This window comes from Meleagris gallopavo, chromosome 1 (genome assembly GCF_000146605.3).
Source record: "Meleagris gallopavo isolate NT-WF06-2002-E0010 breed Aviagen turkey brand Nicholas breeding stock chromosome 1, Turkey_5.1, whole genome shotgun sequence".
Classification (NCBI taxonomy): domain Eukaryota; kingdom Metazoa; phylum Chordata; class Aves; order Galliformes; family Phasianidae; genus Meleagris; species Meleagris gallopavo.
In genome coordinates this window covers 187,002,568-187,024,421 of record NC_015011.2, presented here as the reverse complement: position 1 = coordinate 187,024,421, position 21,854 = coordinate 187,002,568, and the positions used below count along the sequence as shown (strand labels likewise).

The 21,854-nt window shown below is 38.8% G+C and overlaps 1 protein-coding gene across 1 annotated transcript; it reads left to right on the top strand.

Moving 5' to 3' along the window:
- Positions 1 to 343: 343 nt before the first annotated feature.
- On the top strand, positions 344 to 20,563 carry LOC100539081 (disks large homolog 2). The gene is made up of 7 exons (XM_010706195.2): positions 344 to 527; positions 8,588 to 8,638; positions 9,137 to 9,238; positions 10,195 to 10,367; positions 11,073 to 11,182; positions 16,630 to 16,721; positions 17,914 to 20,563. The coding sequence occupies exons 1-7, from the start codon at positions 359 to 361 to the stop codon at positions 18,018 to 18,020; spliced, it is 804 nt and encodes a 267-aa protein (XP_010704497.1). The 5' UTR covers positions 344 to 358; the 3' UTR covers positions 18,021 to 20,563.
- The last annotated feature ends 1,291 nt before the right edge of the window (positions 20,564 to 21,854 follow it).

The window sequence follows — 21,854 nt, the reverse complement described above, 5'->3', positions numbered from 1 at the left end:
TTTTGCAATAGTTGATATCAAAACCCTTTTCACATTAATTTGTTAACCCCACTGGATAGTAGAAAGTGATTAATGCTGAGGACAAAACTAAGTTTAGAAGAACACGAGCAGAAACTCATTCATGAAGTTAGTCGTTCACTGAGATGCAAGTGGACCATATGGTAACTGAAATTAATTTATCTGAGATGTCATTAACTATCTTAGAAAGTCTTAGAAAGAAATGACATGGCTTTGCTATAATGTATATCAATGGCTTTTCTATACTGTATATCACCAGACGTGTATAGTCTCCTTCTGAAATACCTCAAGAGAGAAAGCTTTCATTTTAACTACGTAAATTATCTAAGATCTTCAGGTGATGTCACTGTACAGTTTTTATTTCCTCTCTGCACAACTACCTTTGCATGGCTGCGGCACTTCTTTTGAGTTTCTGCGGCTCTGTGGTGCTTGGTTATGTTCTTTAATTTGCTGTACTGTTCTTGCAGAACATGTTTCTTCTAATGCCAGCGATAGTGAAAGTAGCTACAGTAAGTTACTGCTTTCATTAGAGTCTTTTTACTTTGCATTGCTTGCTGTGTTCGTTCCTGTTATTTTGGTTCTCTTCTTGCTATTCTTTTGTTAATGTTGAAAAAAATGGTTGGAGCAAATGGCTTGGAATTCAAATTTACAACCACCTCTTGAGTATAAGCTATAAAAGAAAACTGGCAACCTTTATAAGAAAAGGGAGGGTGATTTGCTATTTGGAGTGTATTCTGGGTTATAAAATCAAACTTGGCTTTGGGTAGTCTGAAAATCAGAATTATTTGATTTAGTGAAAGGAAGTTTATTTCAGAAGGAAGAGGGACAATTTCATGATGACCTTTTAAAAGTAAAATTCCTCCATAATTGTGGTCAAAATTGCAAAAGATCTTCTTTACACAGTTCTGTCACAATTTTTACTTGCATTTTTGCATACCCGCATGAACAACAAATAAGTGGCTCGAAAAACTCTATTGAGTCTTTAATTTTGTCCCTACAGGTTTCTTAATACATAATGAAGTCTTCAAAAAACATTAAGAGAGATAAATAGACCTTCACCCTTTAGGCACTACCAGCAAATGATGTGGATTTCCCCTAAGTGATGGTCCCAATCCTGTAATCTAATCTGATTGGAATTACAGAACTACTGTCAAATAGTTTAGAGATAGATCATAAATTGTGGAAAATTATCTGGTACTGCTGAAAAGAAAAAAAAAAAAGTTATTAGAATAGATGAATGGAAATGTAATAAAAGATAATAAAATGGAGATTGATCACTGAGTTACCAAGTTGTTTAATTTTCTCAAGCCATTTGCTTAGCAAATCAAGTTTTCCACCAGTCACTCAGCACTTGCGCTAAGTACCCGCATACATTCAGGTAATCATTGGGATCATACCTCATACTTTCTAGTCTTTGTAGAGTGCATAGCAGTCGAGCTCTGTTAATAAACATTGGTTTGTTTCAGTAGAACAGCTAACCTTATTCAATTCAGAAATGGTAAATTAGTTTGTATTCTCTTGTATTGCAAATATTTATTTGAAAAGCAATTGCCAGAGTCACAAGAAAACAGTAGGCACTTTTGAACTGCTGAGAACCAATTCTGAACCGTGTTATTTATTCTGTGTCCTTTACTGAGAGAAGGATTTTATGTTTGACATATAACATGCTCTTTCACCAGATTGACTTTACAATCAAGACAGAATCAATAGATAAATTTTCAAAAGTTCTTGTGAGTCGAATCTCTTCCAGGTGTGTTTATTTCAGAGTATGTAAATGCTCGAGTAACCAAGGCTGGTGGCTTAACACGTCCCATGCCTGATATCCCAAACAGGAGAATTAAGATGGGAACCAAACTACACGTCAATGTATATGTTATGTGGACAAGTCCACATAAGCTAGTTCCTAAAATGCATCATAAGACTGAACAGATAGCCAGTTGACTGTGCAATAGTTTGAAATAAGGCATTTGTTTTGAGGATCAGGGGAAAAAATAGAAAAATTTTGGGGTTAGTTAGTTGGGACAAAAAGAATTGCTGAGGTAACTAATCTCAGCAGGCATCTCATTCAAGTGTGCTCCTATCTCACCCAGCACTAACCAGCATCATATTGGCTTGAGCTCACCACATATTGCTGGAGTGTCCAAAAACTGCTGCCCGGCAGAGAGAATGCAGGGAGGGCTTCCTTTTCTGCCCAGGGCAAAGCTATGACATTCAGAAGCAAAGGAAGCCAGTCTTACATTATGCCAAGTGAAAGTGACTTTAAAATTCAGGAGCTGGTGCCCAAAGGGCCTGATTTCATTTGCTAATGATTCATTGGTGGGTGCTGACATGACACTTGAATCCACGACCTTGGGCAGCCAGCAATTTTAGACACCAGCTTTTGGAAATAACTGTTTCAGACAATTACAATGACATGTCAGCTCTGGCCTGACCCTGTGTTTGATTACTATATGGCCATGGAATATGGGCATGTCTTCTGTTGGGACTTCCAGCGCTCCTGAATATGAATGGTTACACCCTGAATCTCTAGGCTACTCTAGGGCAGCAGCACATCCCATCACACAGCTCATTGCAGCAAATCCCCTCTAGAAAAGTTGCGACTCGAGATAAGAATCAGAAAACAGAGGAGAGCAAGTGAGGGGTGGCCAGAAAGTAGTTGGCCAACTGTGAGGGTATGGAGGTAAGAATGATGGGGTCTGCCATGAAGCAGTTGAGTTATTTCACTGCAGATCTGACTTTGTGGAACAGCTGAGAGGACACTAGAAGTCTATCCTTATCTCCCCATATGGCAACAGTAGTTATCAGAACTAATCTGTGAACATTTACATCCTAAAGACATAGTCCTCATTGCCTTATGATTAATTTTTAATGAAAGAAAAATAATAGGTACTCAGGATAAAGCTGACTCCTCATGGAATGAGACAATATGCAGAGCACCCTTTTTTCTTCTGTTTCCCAAGGAAATGAGCAGGTGGAAAAAGGGGTTGCCTGTCCCATGGATTTCTGAATTGTAGCAAATCAGCAGTTCACACTTGGCCAATATAAAGAAAAGTGTGTGAGTAAGAAATGTTTTCCTGCAGATGTTCATACTTGCTCCTGTAAAAACAGTCCAGTTGTAGCTCATATTGAAGTGTTCTGCATTGCTTCTCATGGGTCTCTGGCTATTGCTTCAACATGTTTCTCTAACTATTGCTTCTTAGCATCTAGTGAAAAGTAGCTAATGTTAAAACCTGTATTACTTTACCATTCCTTGAACCATTCCAATTCAGGGGTACAGCTGCCCAAAGTGACGTTGAAGGATTCTGAGAGCTGACCAGGCTGTGCCCTGTACAGGGATTAACAGAAGGTTTACAAACTGACTTGGCTTTTTCTGGGAGCTATTCTGATGAATTCTTATTTATTTAGACAAATATATTGCTTAATGCCTGAGTATTTGGCTGAAGAATTCCATTGCTTATGTGTTGGGCTTGGGGGCTAAAAATTAAAGTCAATATTTTTTATTTCAAAATAATAATAAAATTGAAATTTCTCATATGTGGTCTTGGGAGAAAACTCTTAGATCACTCTTTAGCAACAAGGCTGTTGCAGATAGTAAACATGATTTCTACTATCAACTCTGGTTTGTAATGAGAAAAAGAGCTAAAGGCAGCAGTGAGATTTCCTTGACCAATATGTATCCCCAAAACACAGCCATCACCCACTCAGTTTTTACAATAGATTCAATTTGAAGTTAATGGAGACACAGAATGACATCTGGAAAACAATTTGTTTTGTCTTTAAGAAGATAGCTAAAGCAGACTAGCAGAGCATTGTCCTAAACATGTCCATGCCATGTAGGCTGCATGGCGCTCACCATTGTCCTCGTCTTGAAGGGATGTGAGGTGGCAGCCCCTCCAAATCCCAGCTGATAATTTTCTTTATCCCAGCAGATAACCCATTAACTCTGGGGAGAACCACAAGCACATTTGACAGGAGAATCTGGCCATTTATAAAAGATTTTAAAGTGCTTTTGAGCCTGGAACAATTTCTAGCCTGAGCTACAAGGGGCTGAGATGCCACACAGATGCTTCTACGTCAGGCAGGCTGTGCAAATATAAGGACTATAACAATGTTAGTTGATTTTCACCTTCTCTTAGCAGAAAAATCAGGGTTGAAGAGTGGTATATAAAATCCTGATCTAGCAGAAAGTTTTCCTTCTTAAGTACACATGAAGCCAACTTTGACTTATTCCTGAACCAGCTAATTAAACAATGATTGGAAGTTTATTCTGAGCTCTGTAACTTGAAGAGTTCTAATTTTCTATTTCAAACCAAGCTTGAAAGAATGTATTTTTTACCATAGACTCATCAGTTTTTATTTTCCAAGACGTGATTTTCATAATGACCATGACTTTTAAGTCTCTCCACTGCATATGTGGGGTAATGTGTGGTAATGCACTCAAGCATAGTTCAGTAGAGGTTTTTACAGCCGTCATCAAAATTACACAAACATTAACCCATCTACTTAGCCTAATTGCATAATTGATTATGATTGCACCAATTATTTAGAGAGGCAATACATGACTATAAGTTAAAAGAAAAAGTGTCAGGAACCAAAATTTTTACTTTCTGTATTTGGTCAACATTTCATTCCGTAATGAGATTTGAAGTTTCAGAACAAGATTTTAAAAAGTTATGTTAGGCCACTGATTAATTAAAACACTAACATTTGCTCTTACTCTCCCTTTGGATTTGTATATTAGTACTTAAATTGGCACAAGCACTGAAGTCTCTACATATGGCTGCACAAGATTTATTGATCTTAAACATGTCATGCTGATAGACCACTTTTCAGTCAGATCTTCATTCTCAGACTTTTGCTGACCTTTTTTCCATTAATAGGATGCCAACATCCATGGATTTATAAGGTACCTGATAAGGGTGGCCCTTTGGTTACGTGGTGGCTACACCACATGGCACTCACAGCCTCACTCCTGCCCCATTACTCACATGCTGGATGCAGCTACATCAGCACTGTGGAAGCTCTGGATGCTCTGGCAAGACAGTAGGAAATGGGGCTTTTTATGGGTTAAATGAAACGTACGTAAATTGACACACATGTACACTGGTATCACCACAGATCCATCTAGCTAAATAAGGAAAATAAAGACAGCCCTTTAAATCCATTTTAGGGCTACCCTATCAAACACCATAAAATCTGTTAAAAAGAAAAAAATGGGTGGTCCTTATGAAATTCTTCTGACCTCACAGGACCTCTCTGTTTAGCTTTTAGAGGCAGTAAGTTGTAAAAATCTCCAGGTTATTCTCTTCCTGAGCGTGAGAACTCATCAACATGCAAACCAAGAGCACAGGGAACAGGAGCCATAGCAATACTGACAGAGTGAAAGACATCCAGAAATTTTAATCGCAGTAAACTAGATTTAAGAAAGCGTTCTTTCTATGTCTTCTCTTTCCTTATCTTCTGTCTTTTCTTGTCTTTTTGACTTATGGAATTTTACTGAAGAGCAAAGGATCTCGCCAAAATCCTAAAGACAGATTTTTATTTTTATTTTTTTTGTCTGTTATATTTCACAACAATTTTCCAGATCAGTATAGCAAACCTGTGCTAATTAAGCTGTTAATGAGAGTGTTAAACAAGGCTTACTCAAATGATAAATAAGCCTGTGCCCTGCTGAACATCATGCTGTGTCACACTTCAAAACCATCATGAGGTTACAGCAATCTGATTATTGATTGATTCGAGAGCACTTCATTATACTCAATACTTTGTGCAGTACCAGTCGAGAAGAGATCATTAAAGACCATCATCTGGTACTGTTAACATGCATATCAGCTCCTGAAAACTTATGGCAGTGCTTGAAATGATTTTCTTCGCATGACAACTTGAGCTTCCTGAACTTTTTCCAGAAAAGACAAGTAATGGAAACAGTGATTTCCACCATGCTCACACCACATGTGACTCTGAAGTTCAGTGCGGAAGAGCCTTCACTCAGGAAGATGACTATATTTAAGTCTCTATGCATCACAGTTGGCCTTTAAGCTTCTCCTTGCTTGCTTCAACCCTTTGCAGTGACTTAGGCTTCAGGGCAATTTGACTTCTGTCAAATGACAAGTTCTTTTGTATCCATAGCCCAAATCATACTGATAGATACCCATCCCAAAATCTAAAATAGATCAGATGACTCAAGTCTTAGAATAAGCACTTGCCTATTTGTAGGCACCCATTGAGTCTAAAGAGCACCTAAGGACTAGCTCAGACATAAGCAGTCATAGTATGGCTTTCTGCAATGAGCTTAATGAATCCCCCTCTGCAGAAAGCTGCATGCCATTGAAACATGTAGTCTCAAGTTTAAAACTATTTGTGCAAACAAGATTCCCTCCACATGCTTAGTACACGATGGTTTCAACAGCCACCCCAAGGCTCACATTCTAAGGTTGTTTAAAGCTTAGCATTGGCTCCTGAGGGCTGGAAGGCAGGCAGCGCAGGAGCATCCTTGTCCAGCTGGGGAGTGAAACTCTTCATCTCCAAAGAACTGGGACATCCTGATTAATACATCACATAAAAATTCTCAAAGTAACTTGAGGGAAAACAATAAATCTGATGCAAGAAACATGGTAAGAATTCAAGATTTTTAACCTTGCAACAAATCAAAGTTAAGCAAGTGATTACAGTATCAAACATTCACAAAATAGAACAGAATCAATTATCCACATTCCTCATACATTACATTGCCCTTAAAAACTAATCTCTTCCTTTTATTAAAAATCAAGCTTTCTCCTCAATTGCTTCAGCAACATTGCTAGCTTGAAACTGGTCCTGTCTTTTCTGCCTCTCTCCATACACAGTAGTACTTTTTTAATTTGCTTTTTCTTTCTTCATGGCTAATTAAATTCTTTTTACTTGGAAGGTTTTCCTACAAGTTTCTCACAGCTGTCTAGGCAATATAGCAGTTCTCTCTGAACATATTAGATTCATGGATTGGGAACCAGTTTAAGACTAAACACCAAAATCATAGAGTTCTAGAATCATAGAGTAACTTAGGTTGGAAAAGACCTTAAAGATCATCCAGTTCCAACTGGATGCCACCCACTGGATCAGGCTGCCCACAGCCCATCCAACCTGGCCTTTGTATCTTATTGTGAACTAGACTTTGCATTCTAATGAAGACTAGTTAATATAGTGGAACTTCAAGAATGGCCTGAATATCAGTCAGAAAGCCTCAGTGTTAGTTGTATAATCTCTAAATCCTACCTATATCATCAATCAGGCATCATGCTACTCTTGATGTGTTTATGCACTATTTGGTTTGACAGAAGCCCATCAGAATAATGTCGTAAAGACTCACATATACAAGCAAACGTTATTAAGGTAATTCTACCTTTCTTTGTAAAACTCAGATACGATGATGACAATCTTTCTTCCATAGTACCTAAATTAGATGCAAAATCCCAAGTGTCGATCTTCTCAAAGGTAAACCCTGAGCTGAGTAAATATAAAATCAGGATATTAAGATTTGATAAGCCAGAGTCATATTTTGAACATGCCAGAGCCCTTATGAAGTGCCAAGTATGTGACAATGACCCAGAAAGAGAGATCTGCAGGAATTATTCACGCAGTAGATTGAAGAATCCTTCCAGCTCTCCTTTTATGCTCTTATGGAGGGCAGAGATGTATTAGAGCTGTACACCTACAACCCAAGTCCTGGACCACTTGAGTCTTTTGTCAAAGTTCTCTGCATTGGTTCCCTACATGTCGCAATGAGGAAACATCACAGTCCTGGAGTGGACTCTCCAGCAGTGGAGAGAATAAGGCATAAAATACAATTATTTTGTAATACTTGTGTTCAGATAAAGCATGAGGGTCAAAAAAGAACTCAGAGCTAGATATCAGGTTGTAAATAAACTAGACTAGGGAGCTTATGCACAAAAGGATGATCAGCCAAAATGTGCTTACTCTGAAGGTAAAAACAGTTTGGTTTATGTAGCTATCACAGAATCACAGAATGGCCAGGGTTGCAAGGGACCTCAAGGATCATGAATCTCCAACCCCCCTGACACATGCAGGGTCGCCAACTTCCACATCTAATACTAGACCAGGCTGCCCAGGGCCCCTGGCCTTGAACACCTCCAGGGACGGGGCATCCACAACCTCTGTGGGCAGCCTATTCCATCACCTCACCACTCAGTAAAGAAAAGCTAGTAGATTTGCCCTGCAGCAGCATGTTAGTTATAGTTAGCTATAGCAATTGGTGGACAAATGATTGTATCTGAAATTTCTGTCCTTATAAACAGCCTTGTCATTAAATGAGGCCTTGTTGCCTCCACTATTCTGGACCATTGAAGAAACCCAGGTTCAGAGAACAGAACTGAAATATGTGGCACAGGTTGAAGGAGAAGGGAAAAAAAGTGATCTCTGTAGCTTGAAGTTTTTAAGGGTTTTGGAATGGTTCAGGTGAGCATATTACAGAGAAGTGCAGAACCCGAACTGCCTGTGTGAAGCATTTTATCAAGCTTTGGTACACAAAGTGTCGCGTGTCAGCTTCAAACTGTTCTCTTTCTTCTCTCATCAGGAGGCCAAGAAGACTGCATCCTTTCTTATGAACCTGTCACAAGACAGGAAAGTAAGTTACGACTGCTTTTCTGACACTGTTCCTTACATTTTTTATTTTATTTCTGGGGGCCAGCAGAGCAGTAAGCCTTGTCCCTGTGGTTCCTTCTTGGCCACTGTTGCATACATAAGAAATGACGTAAGGTTATCCCTAGATTTCCTGTGCTTCCTGATGTTTCCAGGACTCTCTGCAGTGTGTTCTCGTGGCCTTTCATAATGCCATTTGACTACATCTGTGTACATCATCAATGAGCTCTGCCAAATGAGTAGCATTAGTTCCATTTTCCTTAGCCACATCAATAGAAAAATGATCCATAAATAAAAAGTAGACCTAAGATTTCACTTAGAATCATAGAAGCATTAAGCTTGGAAAAGACAACTAAGATCATCCAATCCAACCATCAGTCCACCAACTTGATATTAAAGACAGCAACTCGTTAGTGAAGCTTTGGGAATATTTACCATTATTTCCAGTAACCACGAAAATGTGCCTCTCTTTTTTATTTGTCAGTTAATTACACCAGGCCAGTTATTATTCTGGGTCCTATGAAAGATCGGATCAATGATGACTTGATATCTGAATTCCCTGATAAGTTTGGATCATGTGTACCACGTAAGTACGATTTTATTCCTCGTTTTGCAGCAGTCAGTTGCATCCCTTGGTGCCATTCATTAAGCGAATTGTGATGAAAATACCAGCCGTGAACTTTATGTAGCTGAGTTTCTCAGAAGCCATTTTTCTACCAGAGGAAAATAAAGGTCAAAGGAACAAACAACAAAAAATTGTGAGGTTCTCAGTGTTAGTTATATGTGTCAGTGTTTGGAAATGGGGGGCTGCAGGGATGGGCTCTAGGATGAGCAAAGGACAGAAGCTGCCCTTCTAAACAAGGGACCTTTTAACCACAAACTCAGTTTACTCACCAATGATTCTGTATTTTCTTAAAGACAATAAAATATTGAAATATTGATAAAACATAAAATGTTTCAACTCAGCTAAACAGTATCAACTAAAAAATTACGGAGTAGCCTGTGACTTGTGTGGGATCTATCTTGGCTCCTCTGAAAGCAATATTTGGCCCTAAATTAAGCAGAGTGTTTGTATCTTGGATCATTAGAGCTTGTTCAGTGTTTACTGCAGATCCTGATTGCAGTCTTTCTTCTTTTTAAACTATTGTCTCTACAAACATGGTAGCTTAAATCTGCTAGAAGATGAGATCAGAAGTAGCCTTATAATTAAGGTTAAATTAATGAGATTGCCATTCATTTTTATCACTGCAATAGGTCTGGATTTATAATCTGCAATGTGCTTTTTTTTATTTGAGGTTTGGTTATGACCATGATGAGATGAAGTGAAATTCTAGCAAATGCTTATTTTGTGTTAATATAAGATTGGTTGGAAGTAAATATTAGAAGATATGACTGTAAAATGGCAGCCTCATTGTCAAAACTCCATTAAAAAAAAAATTAGCCAAAGCTCTCCCAGATGTGGAACACCTCCAGTAATAGCACTGTCCATTAGTAATGTTAATCGATACAGACTTCTTGATCTCCTATCTTTGTTTCATGCAGATACCACACGACCAAAGCGTGACTATGAAGTGGATGGGAGAGATTATCATTTTGTCATTTCAAGAGAACAAATGGAAAAAGATATCCAAGAGCACAAATTTATAGAAGCCGGGCAGTACAATGATAATTTATATGGAACTAGCGTCCAGTCTGTGAGATTTGTGGCAGAGAGGGTAAGTTGATGCCAATTTTACTATCCATGTAACATGATCAGTTTTGTGGCAGCATTACATCTCATTCACACTTATGCCAAAAATATAAAATATATGCAAAGTGACATCCAGTTGTTTACAGGCTTTATAATGACACCATTTGTAGAGTCTATGACTTTGAAAGTAAACGTTCTTGGCACTTCTAATACTTGGATGTAGTGCCATAGATTCAAAAATTTAACACAGCACCTCAAATATGCCCCAAAACAGCTTTCCCTCTACTCTCTATACAACAGATGAATAAACTTATCTCACTTTCACAGAGGTAAAACAATGAAGCCCGGAGAGATTAGATGATTTGCCTTAAGTGACACCCAAAGTCTTTGACACAAACAAGAATTAAATTAAGCAGTAGAGAATATAGCTATGCTATTATTTTTATGAACTGATTTTCCTCATCTCTGAAGAAAATCCATCACCACCCCCAGAGCTCATGCCAATAAAAATAAAAATAAAAAACCATTTTCTTTCATATCTTCAAGTGTATATTTTATATTAGGACTAAATCAAAGGCAGAGGAGTGGAGTGTGTGCCCTGGGGTCCCCCTCCCCTGGTGTGTCAGTCATAGCCAGTGTTGCAGGACACTGCCTCACAGGACTGCTTCCCTCTTTTGGCTGATCTTCAGCAAACTGCAGAAATGAACACGTCCTCATCTGTTTCCAACAGGGCAAGCACTGTATTCTCGATGTGTCAGGAAATGCGATCAAACGACTACAAGTTGCACAACTATATCCCATCGCTATCTTCATTAAGCCTAAATCATGGGAGCCTCTGATGTAAGTATAAACTGCTCCAAGTGTTGTTTTTTTCAGAATGCATCCTCAACAGGTCTTTAGTCTGGCCTCTAAAATCAGTAATAACAAAAGAATGGGGGAACAGTGAAGACTTGCTCTCCATGCGTGCCAGACACTGTAACACAGAGTCCCAGTGAATGAGCCAAAGCTGCCTTTGAACCTTTCACACTGGGACCTATGGGCTTAGGTGCTAGTCCATGAAGGTCTTCCCACCAGTGCTCAATGCACTTATTACAACCTGGACAGCAAATTCACCAAGGATTCATGTGTCCCACCTTGTCCCATCCAGTCTTGGGGTGTCGTTTGGTCACTATGCACATGAACAAAGCAGAGCATAAACCTGTATCAGATTCACTGTGTGTGCTTCTTCTTCAGCCCTTCATTTGCTTGAAGATCTGTAAGAGGATAGGCAAGGACCCGTAGGACTGGAGTGGGGAAAACAATCCTTAAAAGAAGGAAAAGAGAAGGCACCAATTTCAAGCTCTCACCAGGCAGCCTAATTTCGGTACTCAAAAAATATTGGGACCCAGGGGATAGTAAAAGTAGTTCAAGTAAAGAGCTGGAAGGATAAAATTTTGTAAGAGGCAGCCAATGTATGTGCATCAAGAGCAAATCAAATTGACCTTATTTCCTTATGTCTAGAGATGGATATCAATAATTGTTTTATGTCTTGATTTTTATTCTGGCTTTTGATACATCTCCAAGGGACCTTCTCAGCAGTAGATTAGAGAAATAGAGTCCAGAGGGAATCATTAGGAGTACGTGCACAACTGCATTCAGACAGTCATTGAAAATGGCACTGGGAAGATAGCAGATATCCTGAAAGTGTATTTCCTGAGCTGTGGAACTAGTTGTTATTTTTATGAATTACTTGGGCAATTAATTGGGCAGTACTCTTGTAAAATTTGTGACTGACTCAAGGCTGAGAGAGGTAGAAAGCACTTTTGAGAGTAAGTTTAAAACCCAGTGTAAAATTAGTAAGATGAAATTCAGCACAGACAAAGGAGAGAAAATGAAATGCACAAGTACAAGCAGGGAATAATTAAGCAATAGCACTGCAGAAAAGCATCTGGATCACACAGGAATATGAATGGATGGATAATGCTGCTGCAAAATCAGAAACTGCTGCTGTGGGCTGCATTAACATTGGTGTTGTATAAGGACACAAGAGATCATTATTTTCTTTTACTTCATATGGATGAGGTGTAAGCTGAATGTTGTCTGTCTTCTGGGTACCACCCTAGAAGTGGAAGAGGAACACAGGGAGATGATCTTCACACTGATTAAAACTCAGGATAAAAACACATGCTTTCCATGTACATATATGTTACTAGAAAAAAAAAAATCAATTTAATTTGGTGTTATGTGACTGAATGTGCATCCTTTCTGGCCCTCAAATTTAGTGATAAGGTTGTTGCATGTCCGTTCTGATTATCTTGCTAAATAGAAAGGTCAGGGAAGTCTGAAATCCTACTGTCTCTATTGATTGTTTTAAGAGAGATCTTCACCGACCGCTTTCCTGCCTATAAAATATTTCCATTATTTGTTTAATGCTGAGTTTGCATCTGTGATGTGATAAAAAGGCAGTAAACAAATGTGGTCCTTTTTCTGAAAATACATTAGACACAAAGAAAAATGTTGCAATAACATAAATCCTTAGTTGATGTGATGTAAGAACAGAAAGTCCTTCCTTAACAGACTGACTGAAAGGAGTTATGAAGATGAAAAATACAACAAGCATCCTGTTAGTAAGCCAGTCCTACAGAGTTTGCAGAATTTTGTTTAGCAGTATGCATCAAAAGAAATTCTTCTTCGCTCTCCAAACCTAAACCTCCATTGCTGTTGATAGGAATAAAGAAAGTTAAATCCATTATATGACTGAATTCTTTGCTCAACAAATATCCTGTGGAAGACAACCCAATTTAGAAATCCAAACTTTCATTGGGCAGCCAAAGTCCATTTTTATTGGTACTAGTTTGGGATCTTTTGCAGGAAAATGTATTATATAAACAAATAATAACTAATAGAACAAATCCTGAAAAAATTAGAAAAAAAAAAAATGGATTCAGGCATTCTAAATTACTGTATCCTCTGCAGTTTGTTTTCTACAAGTAATGTTTTTATTGAGTTAATCTATCTAGTGTGTACCTTTCTTATCCAATGGTACCTAAAATTAGCTTTTATGAGAAATAAAAACTCTTTTAATACAACATTTTCTTGTAAGAATTGCATCATTTTCTTGTAAGAATTGCTTTGAGAATAACTGCATAGTTCTGAGCTCCCTGCTCACAAAAATCATTTATTAAGTAATGAAATTGAATCACTCAGGTTTAACTAAACTTATACACACTCTAATGCAAGTGGTAGCGGCGATTTGCAGTGTGTGCCTACTTCACAGATAGAGGCCATGCACTTGTTTCTGCTGCCCAGAAAGTGCAAAGCAGCCTTCCAGATTTTCATAGTGAGTCAAACTCTCCTTTGTACCCTGGGGTAAGAAGTAGCACATGAGCAATTCCCACAGATAAGCAGTAAATCTCCACCATAGTTTTTCTCATAACAATTTGTTTTTGCAGCCCTTTCTTTTTGCTAAAGTCATTACTACAATGCAAAAAGTTTGGGAATCCTACCTGTATAAGATCTGCTTGTAAGGATAGATTTATCTGCCATAACTACTACACTTGATCACGCAAACAAGTTAAAAGTTAATGTAACAGCAAGATAAAACTCTAAAAGACAAAAAAGATGGATTGCTATTCAGGATTATCCTAAACAAAGCACTTGTCAAAAATTAAAATCATCTTAAGAGAGCTTGCATCTGCACTTGAAGCTTGGTTATTGGTGGTTTTCTCTTTTCCTTCCTTCCTTCCTTCCTCCCTTCCTTCCTCCCTTCCTTCCATCCTTCCTTCCCTCCTTCCTTCCTTCTTCTTTCCCTCCTTCCTTCCTTCCTTCCTTCCCTCTTTCCTTCCTTCCCTCTTTCCTTCCTTCCCTCCTTCCTTCCTTCTTTCCATCTTTCCTTCCTTCCTTCTTTCCATCTTTCCTTCCTTCCTTCCTTCCCTCCTTCCTTCTTTCCCTCTTTCCTTCCTTCCTTCCTTCCTTCCTTCCTTCCTTCCTTCCTTCCTTCCTTCCTTTCCTCCTCTCCTTCTCCCCTCCTCTCCTCCTTCCTTCCCCAGCTCTACATGACTCCATATCACAGACTGAATCCCAGAGGGGTCACCTTCCAATTAGCCTCTCTCTTTAGAAGAGGGAAGATAGTGGTTGGATCACAGGGATGAGAACTGAAAGCACTGTGCAAGTGCTTCACTGACAGAGGAGGAAATTCCTAGGAAAGCTGCCAGGAGGGACATCTTTTTGCAAGCATTTTTAATTCACCATCTGTGTAGATCCCTGGCTAAAAGAGAAAAAAAATTAGAGCAGACTATTGTTTGACAATATTTTTAATTTATCATGAACAATGGACATCAGGGGCCTCCTCCTTCTCCATCCTCTCCTGAAGGCACAAGACTGGCAGAGGCATGAATACAACTAGAACAGTTATATATCAAAGGCAACTTTATGTCCTACAAGTAAAATCCAAATTTCTGCTATTTCAAAGCATTTAATCTTAGGTGCTTGTTTGTGTCTTTGTTTCTTCTTCTGATAGTCAAATCTTGAAGAAGACTTCTCAGAAATTTACCAGATCTGGATGAAGGAGGATGTTGTTAGCACTAAAATAATGGCTGAGGGAAATAAAATGCTAAATGTTAAATTTACATACAAATGTTCAGTGTTATGTCCCACTCTGAGCCACAGTTTCAATTCAGTCGCTGAAAGATGTGTTCAGGTAGGCACAGCTGATGAGCCAAGCCAGCCTGAGCTCAATTAAATAGCCATCCTTCCAATAAATAGAACTAGTAGTGTTACAAAATTAGCAGCACAACACAGATTAAGTCTATTATTTATACAATCCACAAATGACTGTCATAAATTTTCATTAAAATCTTTCTTATCCTTCACTGTATAAATCTGCTCTCTGAATTGCATTGGTATTTCCAGAGGGATTCACTTAGCAGTGTTCCCAGTCATATGGATAGTTAGTTATATGGATAGACAACTTTCAGTCATTTCTAGAAAAATGCTACTGCATCCTGAACAACTTAAATGCTGTATCTCAGAAGCTGGGTAGGAGGTAGCTATAGCAAGTTCACACTGTCGTGCACTTCATAGATCATTTTTTATGCACCATCATGCACATAATTTCCTACATGCATCACATATGTCATACTGTATACAGCTCATTACCACAATCATATGATTTGGTGCAAGACATTAAATCAGATTTATGTAGGACACAAGATGCTCACTTCTCTTGCTCTACTAGTTGCCTCAGAAAATTTCGTTCACGTTTTAAGAAAAATGAATCAAAGTTGCAAAAATGCTAGAACAAGCAAATTCTATTTATCATTACTAATTAATTTGTCTATCTGCAGGCATATATTTGTAAGGCACTAATGATTATGAGCTTGATTCTTTGCATGTATACAGTGATATTAACAACTGAGCATGTATGAACAAGACAACCCATTTCTTACAGCTATTATATATTGTGTCTGTTGAAATAGAAACATTCCATCAAGTAACAAAAACAGTGCAATAATAAAATGTTATTGGCATTTCTATATTTTCACACATATTGGTACTTTAAACATTTTAGAGTCTACAAGATACAATGGGAATCTGCAAATTTAATCAGAAAGGACTGAAACTGGAAAGAATATAAATAAGTAACTCATCCTGACTCTAACTTCTAGAAAGTCTTGGTTTGATTTCTTGTGACTATCTGGAAACCATGCCCACACTTCAACCAAGGAAATCTTTCTCCCACATTCTTCTAGGGCATCACTACAGGGTTTACAATGATTCTAGGATTCCTTCTATGGAGTCACGAGTTCTTCTGTGCTCAATCCCATCTTTAGTCATTATTTTAGTCAAGCTGCATTTTCCATTTCAGCAGTTTGGACAATCTCATTCATCCAAGACAGGCAGCTGAGGGCCTTGGAGTTAAGGAGGTTCATAATTTTCAGCTCTGAAGGCAAGAGAGCCCCGAGTGCTCAGACCTTGAGACGTCCCTGTCTCACAGCCTAAGCCAGGAGTTCCTGATGCCGTGTGTCCATTTCAGTTAGCAGGCCTCATGTTTTGTTTGGAAACATAGTGGTGGTGAATCCAAAATAAAAATTTGGGGGAATTTGGAAATAGAGGAAAAATCTGCAAATATAGGCTTATATTACATAAAAATAGAAGTAAATATAAAATACCAGAACTGACTGAGAACTAATGAAAGAATTTAGCCACTTGATTCTTGTACCTACCTCTGTCCAATGGTGAGTTGAGTGCATCTTTTAAAAAGCTGAATAAAAATCCAATCTTTTTGATGACTTCCTTTGTGTTTCTAGGGAAATGAATAAACGTCTTACAGAGGAGCAAGCCAAGAAAACCTATGATCGTGCAATTAAGTTAGAACAAGAATTTGGAGAATATTTTACAGGTATGTTTTTATTGACTAAAAAAACTCACAGGTATACATTTTATTAAAATACCAAATCAGCTCTTTCTCTGGCGTAAATTTCTTATCAGTATAGTGTGCCCATAGTAAGGACTCCTGGCTCGGGACTATTGCTTCCCGATAAACTCTAGAGCAATCAAGGCATTCAGCACCTCAGATGTTTGCTGCCCTACCTATGGGATAGCTATGCATTAATTTAATTCCCTCCTTGACCCAACTTTGCTTTTGCTGAAGTGAATAAAACTGTGATCATTGCACTTGTGCAGACTAAAGTAGAATTCCTCTTTGGCTCAATGGTATCATGAACTTATGGAATCATAGAATATCCCAAGTTAGAAGGGACCCACATGCATCATGAGAGGGCAAGACAAAGGCATCTTTTTCTTGACATGGAGAAAAGAGGATTTAAGACCTGTTCTGCATCCCAGCCCCAATGGGGCTGATCTAGGCAGCTCACTGATCAGTGGACTGATGTTTGTGGACAGCATTCAGAAGCCCCACTTGTCCCTTTATATACTGACAGTGCACATGGTATGAACTGCATTTCCAGTTTTCTGCTGTGGGGAAAGGCACTTCAAGAATATAGGCACAGCTTTGTGTTGCAATTGCTTTATCTTGAGTCACTTTGGGCCTGATCTAATTTCCTTTTGCAGGCAAAAGTGAGTTTATTCCAACAGGTGAGGAAAATTCCAGGCTGGATGTGGCTCTGGGCAGCCTGGTCTAGTGGTTGGCAACCCTGCACATAGCAGGGGAGTTGAAACTAGATGATCATTGTGGTCCTTTTCAACCAGGCCATTCTATGATTCTATGATTCTATGAAAATAATAGATTGTAAATCTTCTGCTACTTACGAGCTTCTATATCACAGGGATGTTAGACTTGCAGCCTACCATGCAATTCGTCACATGGGACAGAATTGCTAGTTCTCTAAATCAACAGTCTAGCTCAGTCACTTTACTATAAGCAAAGGGATGGGTCTCTCTCATGGGAAGGTTCACTGTTTGAACTCTTGCTATCTGCAAGGTGTATGACTTTTCCAGTCAATAACACTGCAGTATAATACAATTGTATTTCTTCTAATGTCATCAATACCTATAAGTACATTGAAAATCTGCTGACACTAAATACTGTGGAATGTATCAATTAAAAGTATTGATATGTTTTCTTAATGCAGCTATTGTCCAAGGAGATAGCTTAGAAGATATATATAATCAATGCAAACTCGTAATTGAAGAACAATCTGGGCCTTTCATCTGGATTCCTTCCAAGGAAAAATTATAAATTAGCCACTGCACCTCTGATTACGACGGGAGAATATTTAGAAGAAAACTATAATATACTATTTGGAGGCTTTCCTGTTTTTGTTGCATTTATGTTCTTTGCAGTCAATGTGAATTTTGATGAATGTACAACACAAAGTGTTTGAAGCCATGAAGGACACTGATGGGTCAAAGGGTAGGAACAAAAAGACTTCTACCATATAAAGCAAATCTGTTGTGTGCTGAAAGCACCAGTTGTAGGTATAAACTTTTGACATGGAGACCCTCTGTCAAGGGGAGCTAGCCACCTCTTGTGCCCATGCGGACATTTTGATCAATTTCAGTGGCTGAGCTCAGTGTGTTGATTGCTTTAAAGAGAAGTTCCCAGCTCTTGAACCTCATATAGGGCTTGATTCTGCAAGGCGCTCAGCACTTGACCCCAGTTCCTACACATGTGAGTAGCCCCTTGACTTGGAGTTACTTGTGATCCTTCCCTATGCCATTCAGTCCCATCAGTTCCAGTAGGACTATTCATGTGCTCAAAGCTAAGCACGGGCTTCAGCATTCTGCTAGATCAGGGCCACACGCACCTTGCAAAATCAAGCTCAGAGTTCTTGGTCCACTTCCCACTGAAGTCATTGGTAGGACTGTCTTTGACTTGACTGGGAGGTGGATCCTATTCTAAGCTTGTCATTGCACATTAGTAGTTGGTACACCTCGACTTTGGTAACTATGCACATCTTTTGATTTCTGAAACCAAGTCAAGCATTTCTTTTTTCCCCTCTGGAAACACTATTGCATCAGGAACTAATAACAATATAGTTTATTTTAATGGATTTTTGGGGTGAGAGAGGATGGAAGCATTTCACATCACACATATGTGCACACAAATACATTCCCATGCGGACACACACAAGTATGAGGATTCACAGCACCTATGTTGACGAGGAGGGATACAACTGGGAAACGCTTTAAATTTTTTGATTGTCTATTTTATCATTTATATTGATAGAAGGCACTTAAAGATGGAATAATTTATAAAAATAAAAATATATTGATGTATAGAAACTAATTTCTATAGGTAAAAATGTTTTTGTGAGATATTTTGTAAAGATTAATTAACTGAAAGATTAAATATTTACACCCTTGTGCGACTGTAAAATGTAAAGAGGACCATCAAGTTGCATTATCCCTTTTCTGTAACAAATTCTCTATTACTAGTGACAAGCAAGATAATTCCTTAAATTGTAGTTGTCTGATTGTTTTTCTCTCAATCTAATCCTCTCCCTTGCCTCTATTTAATCACGATTAACTCCTGTGGAAAGATCTCTTGAACCGACTGCCCTGCAGGACCTTTTCTGAACACAAAAGGATAATGCATCTTTAAATTGAAATGGATGACTTCTCAGAAGCAAGATGTCAGTGCTTGAGTGCAGTTACTACACTTCATCCAAAAAATGTTTTATGATTCTTCCTGTTTCTTAATGGAAATACCAAAAGTATTTGATCTTTCCTCTGTTTGTAGGCAGGCAGGTCACCAACTAACTTGTATCTTCATTCATTTCACAGTCAACAAGGGTCTTAAAAGCAAAAACTGAGGCAATGGACATTGCAAGGGATTTGGGGAAAGCCTGTGGAATTGCAGTTCGGGATGCAGAGAAGGGAAGAGGGAGGTATTTTCTCCTTGTTTCACATTGCTCTTCTTTTCTATACTGATGTCATTCTTCATTCTTACAAGGGGACAACTGCAAGAGAAACAATGACAGTAAGCTGAATTGCCTTTGCTGCTGCTGGACCAAGTCTTAAAGAAAGCCCACAATCTCCTGCTTGCCATGCTGCAGCAGTCTAACACTTATTAGCTGGTGGCTTCAGCAACTCTAATGTTTAAGGATGTTTTAAGGGCAAATGCTAAACTAACTCCTCAGTCACTCGTCTCTTTGCAGCTGACATTTCAGCACCTGTCCAGCCGACAGGCATACCCAGCCAACCTCTCCAGAGGATGCCAGGAGCTGGATGTAACATAGCCACCAGTGGTGACATAGGTAAACATGCGGGCATTTTGGTGGCCCTGCAGTGGCCCCTCACGTACTGCCCAGCTACGGTAACTTTGAGAAGTTCACACTTCTTTTACTACTATTTTTCTTGCCTGGCCAGCACAGATTTATATACAAGGGATTCAGTTAAGTCTCCAAAAGAGCTTTGTAACCAGAAGGGCTAGAAACATTTTTTACAATACATAAATGAATGAAAGCTTAGATTTTGGACAATTCTGCAGAAATCCACAGAGTGACCCCAGATCTTTGGATGCCATGGATTTTTCCATGCTGGCAAAGTACTATTGCCCCAGGTTGGGAAATAGCCCACTGGACCTGAAAAACCCAGTATTCTAAAACAGGAACTTCATTCTAATTTTCAGCTCTGTTTTTAAGCAATCAATCACACCTGCTTATTTGTTTCTTAGTTCAGCATGCAGCCTTTTACGGTACTATCCTTCTAGTAACTGTTTTGCTTTGTCATGTGCTGTGCTTTATGGTGAACAATAACACTATGGCTGAGTACAATCAATTTTTCCATCAGTCCTTGGTTACTGTAGTAACATTATTTATTTTTCCCTGTCTGTTGTTTGTGCTTCCAATTTAGAGTTGCCATTGCACTTCTCCTTCCTTTTTTTTCTTTTTTTTTTAAATAAAACTTATATTTAAAAACAATTCACCAAGAGAAGCAGTAAGAGGTCTTATTTCCCTTAGGACTTGTTCTCCCATTTGTTTTGTGTGTTGGCGTTTTGCGTTTCACGTTTCAGCATCCTCAGAGCTGCAGTTCATTTTTGCATTGCAGCTGTTCAGATCATACTGGGTGGTAGTGGGAGGAGGAAGAGAAACACGAGATTCATGCAAAATTACATCTGGTGCAAAAAAAAAATTAAAACGTCCAAACTCACAACCCACAGCAGTCAGCACCTGAGACCATATGGGTGCTAACACAGCTTAGCGTAATCAGATTCCTTTTCTGTCCATGTAAAAGACTAGTGAGCGTCTAAACATGAGACAAATGCAAATGCTGGACCCTTTAGGAAAAGTGCCAGATCACATCCCTGGTGCTATTTCTCATGTTCTGGCACAGTGTGTAGCACCATAGGGTCTAAGCAGAACCAAAATTACAGCATCTTTTTGTCCACCCATGAATGATCACAATGACATCTTGCTAGATTTGTGCAGATGTGCAATATTACAAACTATTTATTTCTCCTTGCCACAAAGCATCTTCCATGCACTGACTCATTGAGAGCTTGCTAACAGGGCTCAGTGAAAAGGCCCTCTTTATTGGTCTTGTGGTCTGGCCACGAACCAGTGAAAGAGCCTCTTTCTTGCTTAATTCCCCTTCCTACAGAGGTATCCTGTCCATGCTAGCGCTTTGTTATTTCTTTGGTAGTAAAGGTTGTTTCTAGAATAATATTCTGTGATGTAATTGTGTTTGTAGCTAGCGTGGTTTGATGCTCCGGTGTGGATAGGGTCCTAGGAACCACTCTGTGAAAGTCAAGGATAAGAAATCTCTCCGTTGCACTGAAATTTCAAATCCTCATCCTGGAGAGCAGTCTTGAACCAGAGCTAACAACCACTACGAGCCAGCGACAGTGTTCTATCTATACAACATCCACCAATCTATTTACATCAGTTTTCTATGTAGAAATTGTTGGTTTTATACCACTGTTACTTGATCATAAGAAGTCAGTCAAATTGTACTTTTGCATTGGTTTTCCCTATTTTCTTTCTTTTTATTTTGTTTTTCCCTGACCAGAGGATTCAGCGAGTGACAACACAAGAAGACACATGTAGCGAAAACAGTGTTCATGAATAAA

Excerpts from the sequence above, each read along its gene's own strand:
- LOC100539081 (XM_010706195.2), top strand. The coding sequence starts at position 359 with ATGTCACTGTACAGTTTTTATTTCCTCTCTGCACAACTACCTTTGCAT. Across the intron at positions 8,639-9,136 it reads ACCTGTCACAAGACAGGAAA|TTAATTACACCAGGCCAGTT; the intron begins GTAAGTTACGAC and ends TTTATTTGTCAG. Across the intron at positions 10,368-11,072 it reads TGAGATTTGTGGCAGAGAGG|GGCAAGCACTGTATTCTCGA; the intron begins GTAAGTTGATGC and ends TGTTTCCAACAG.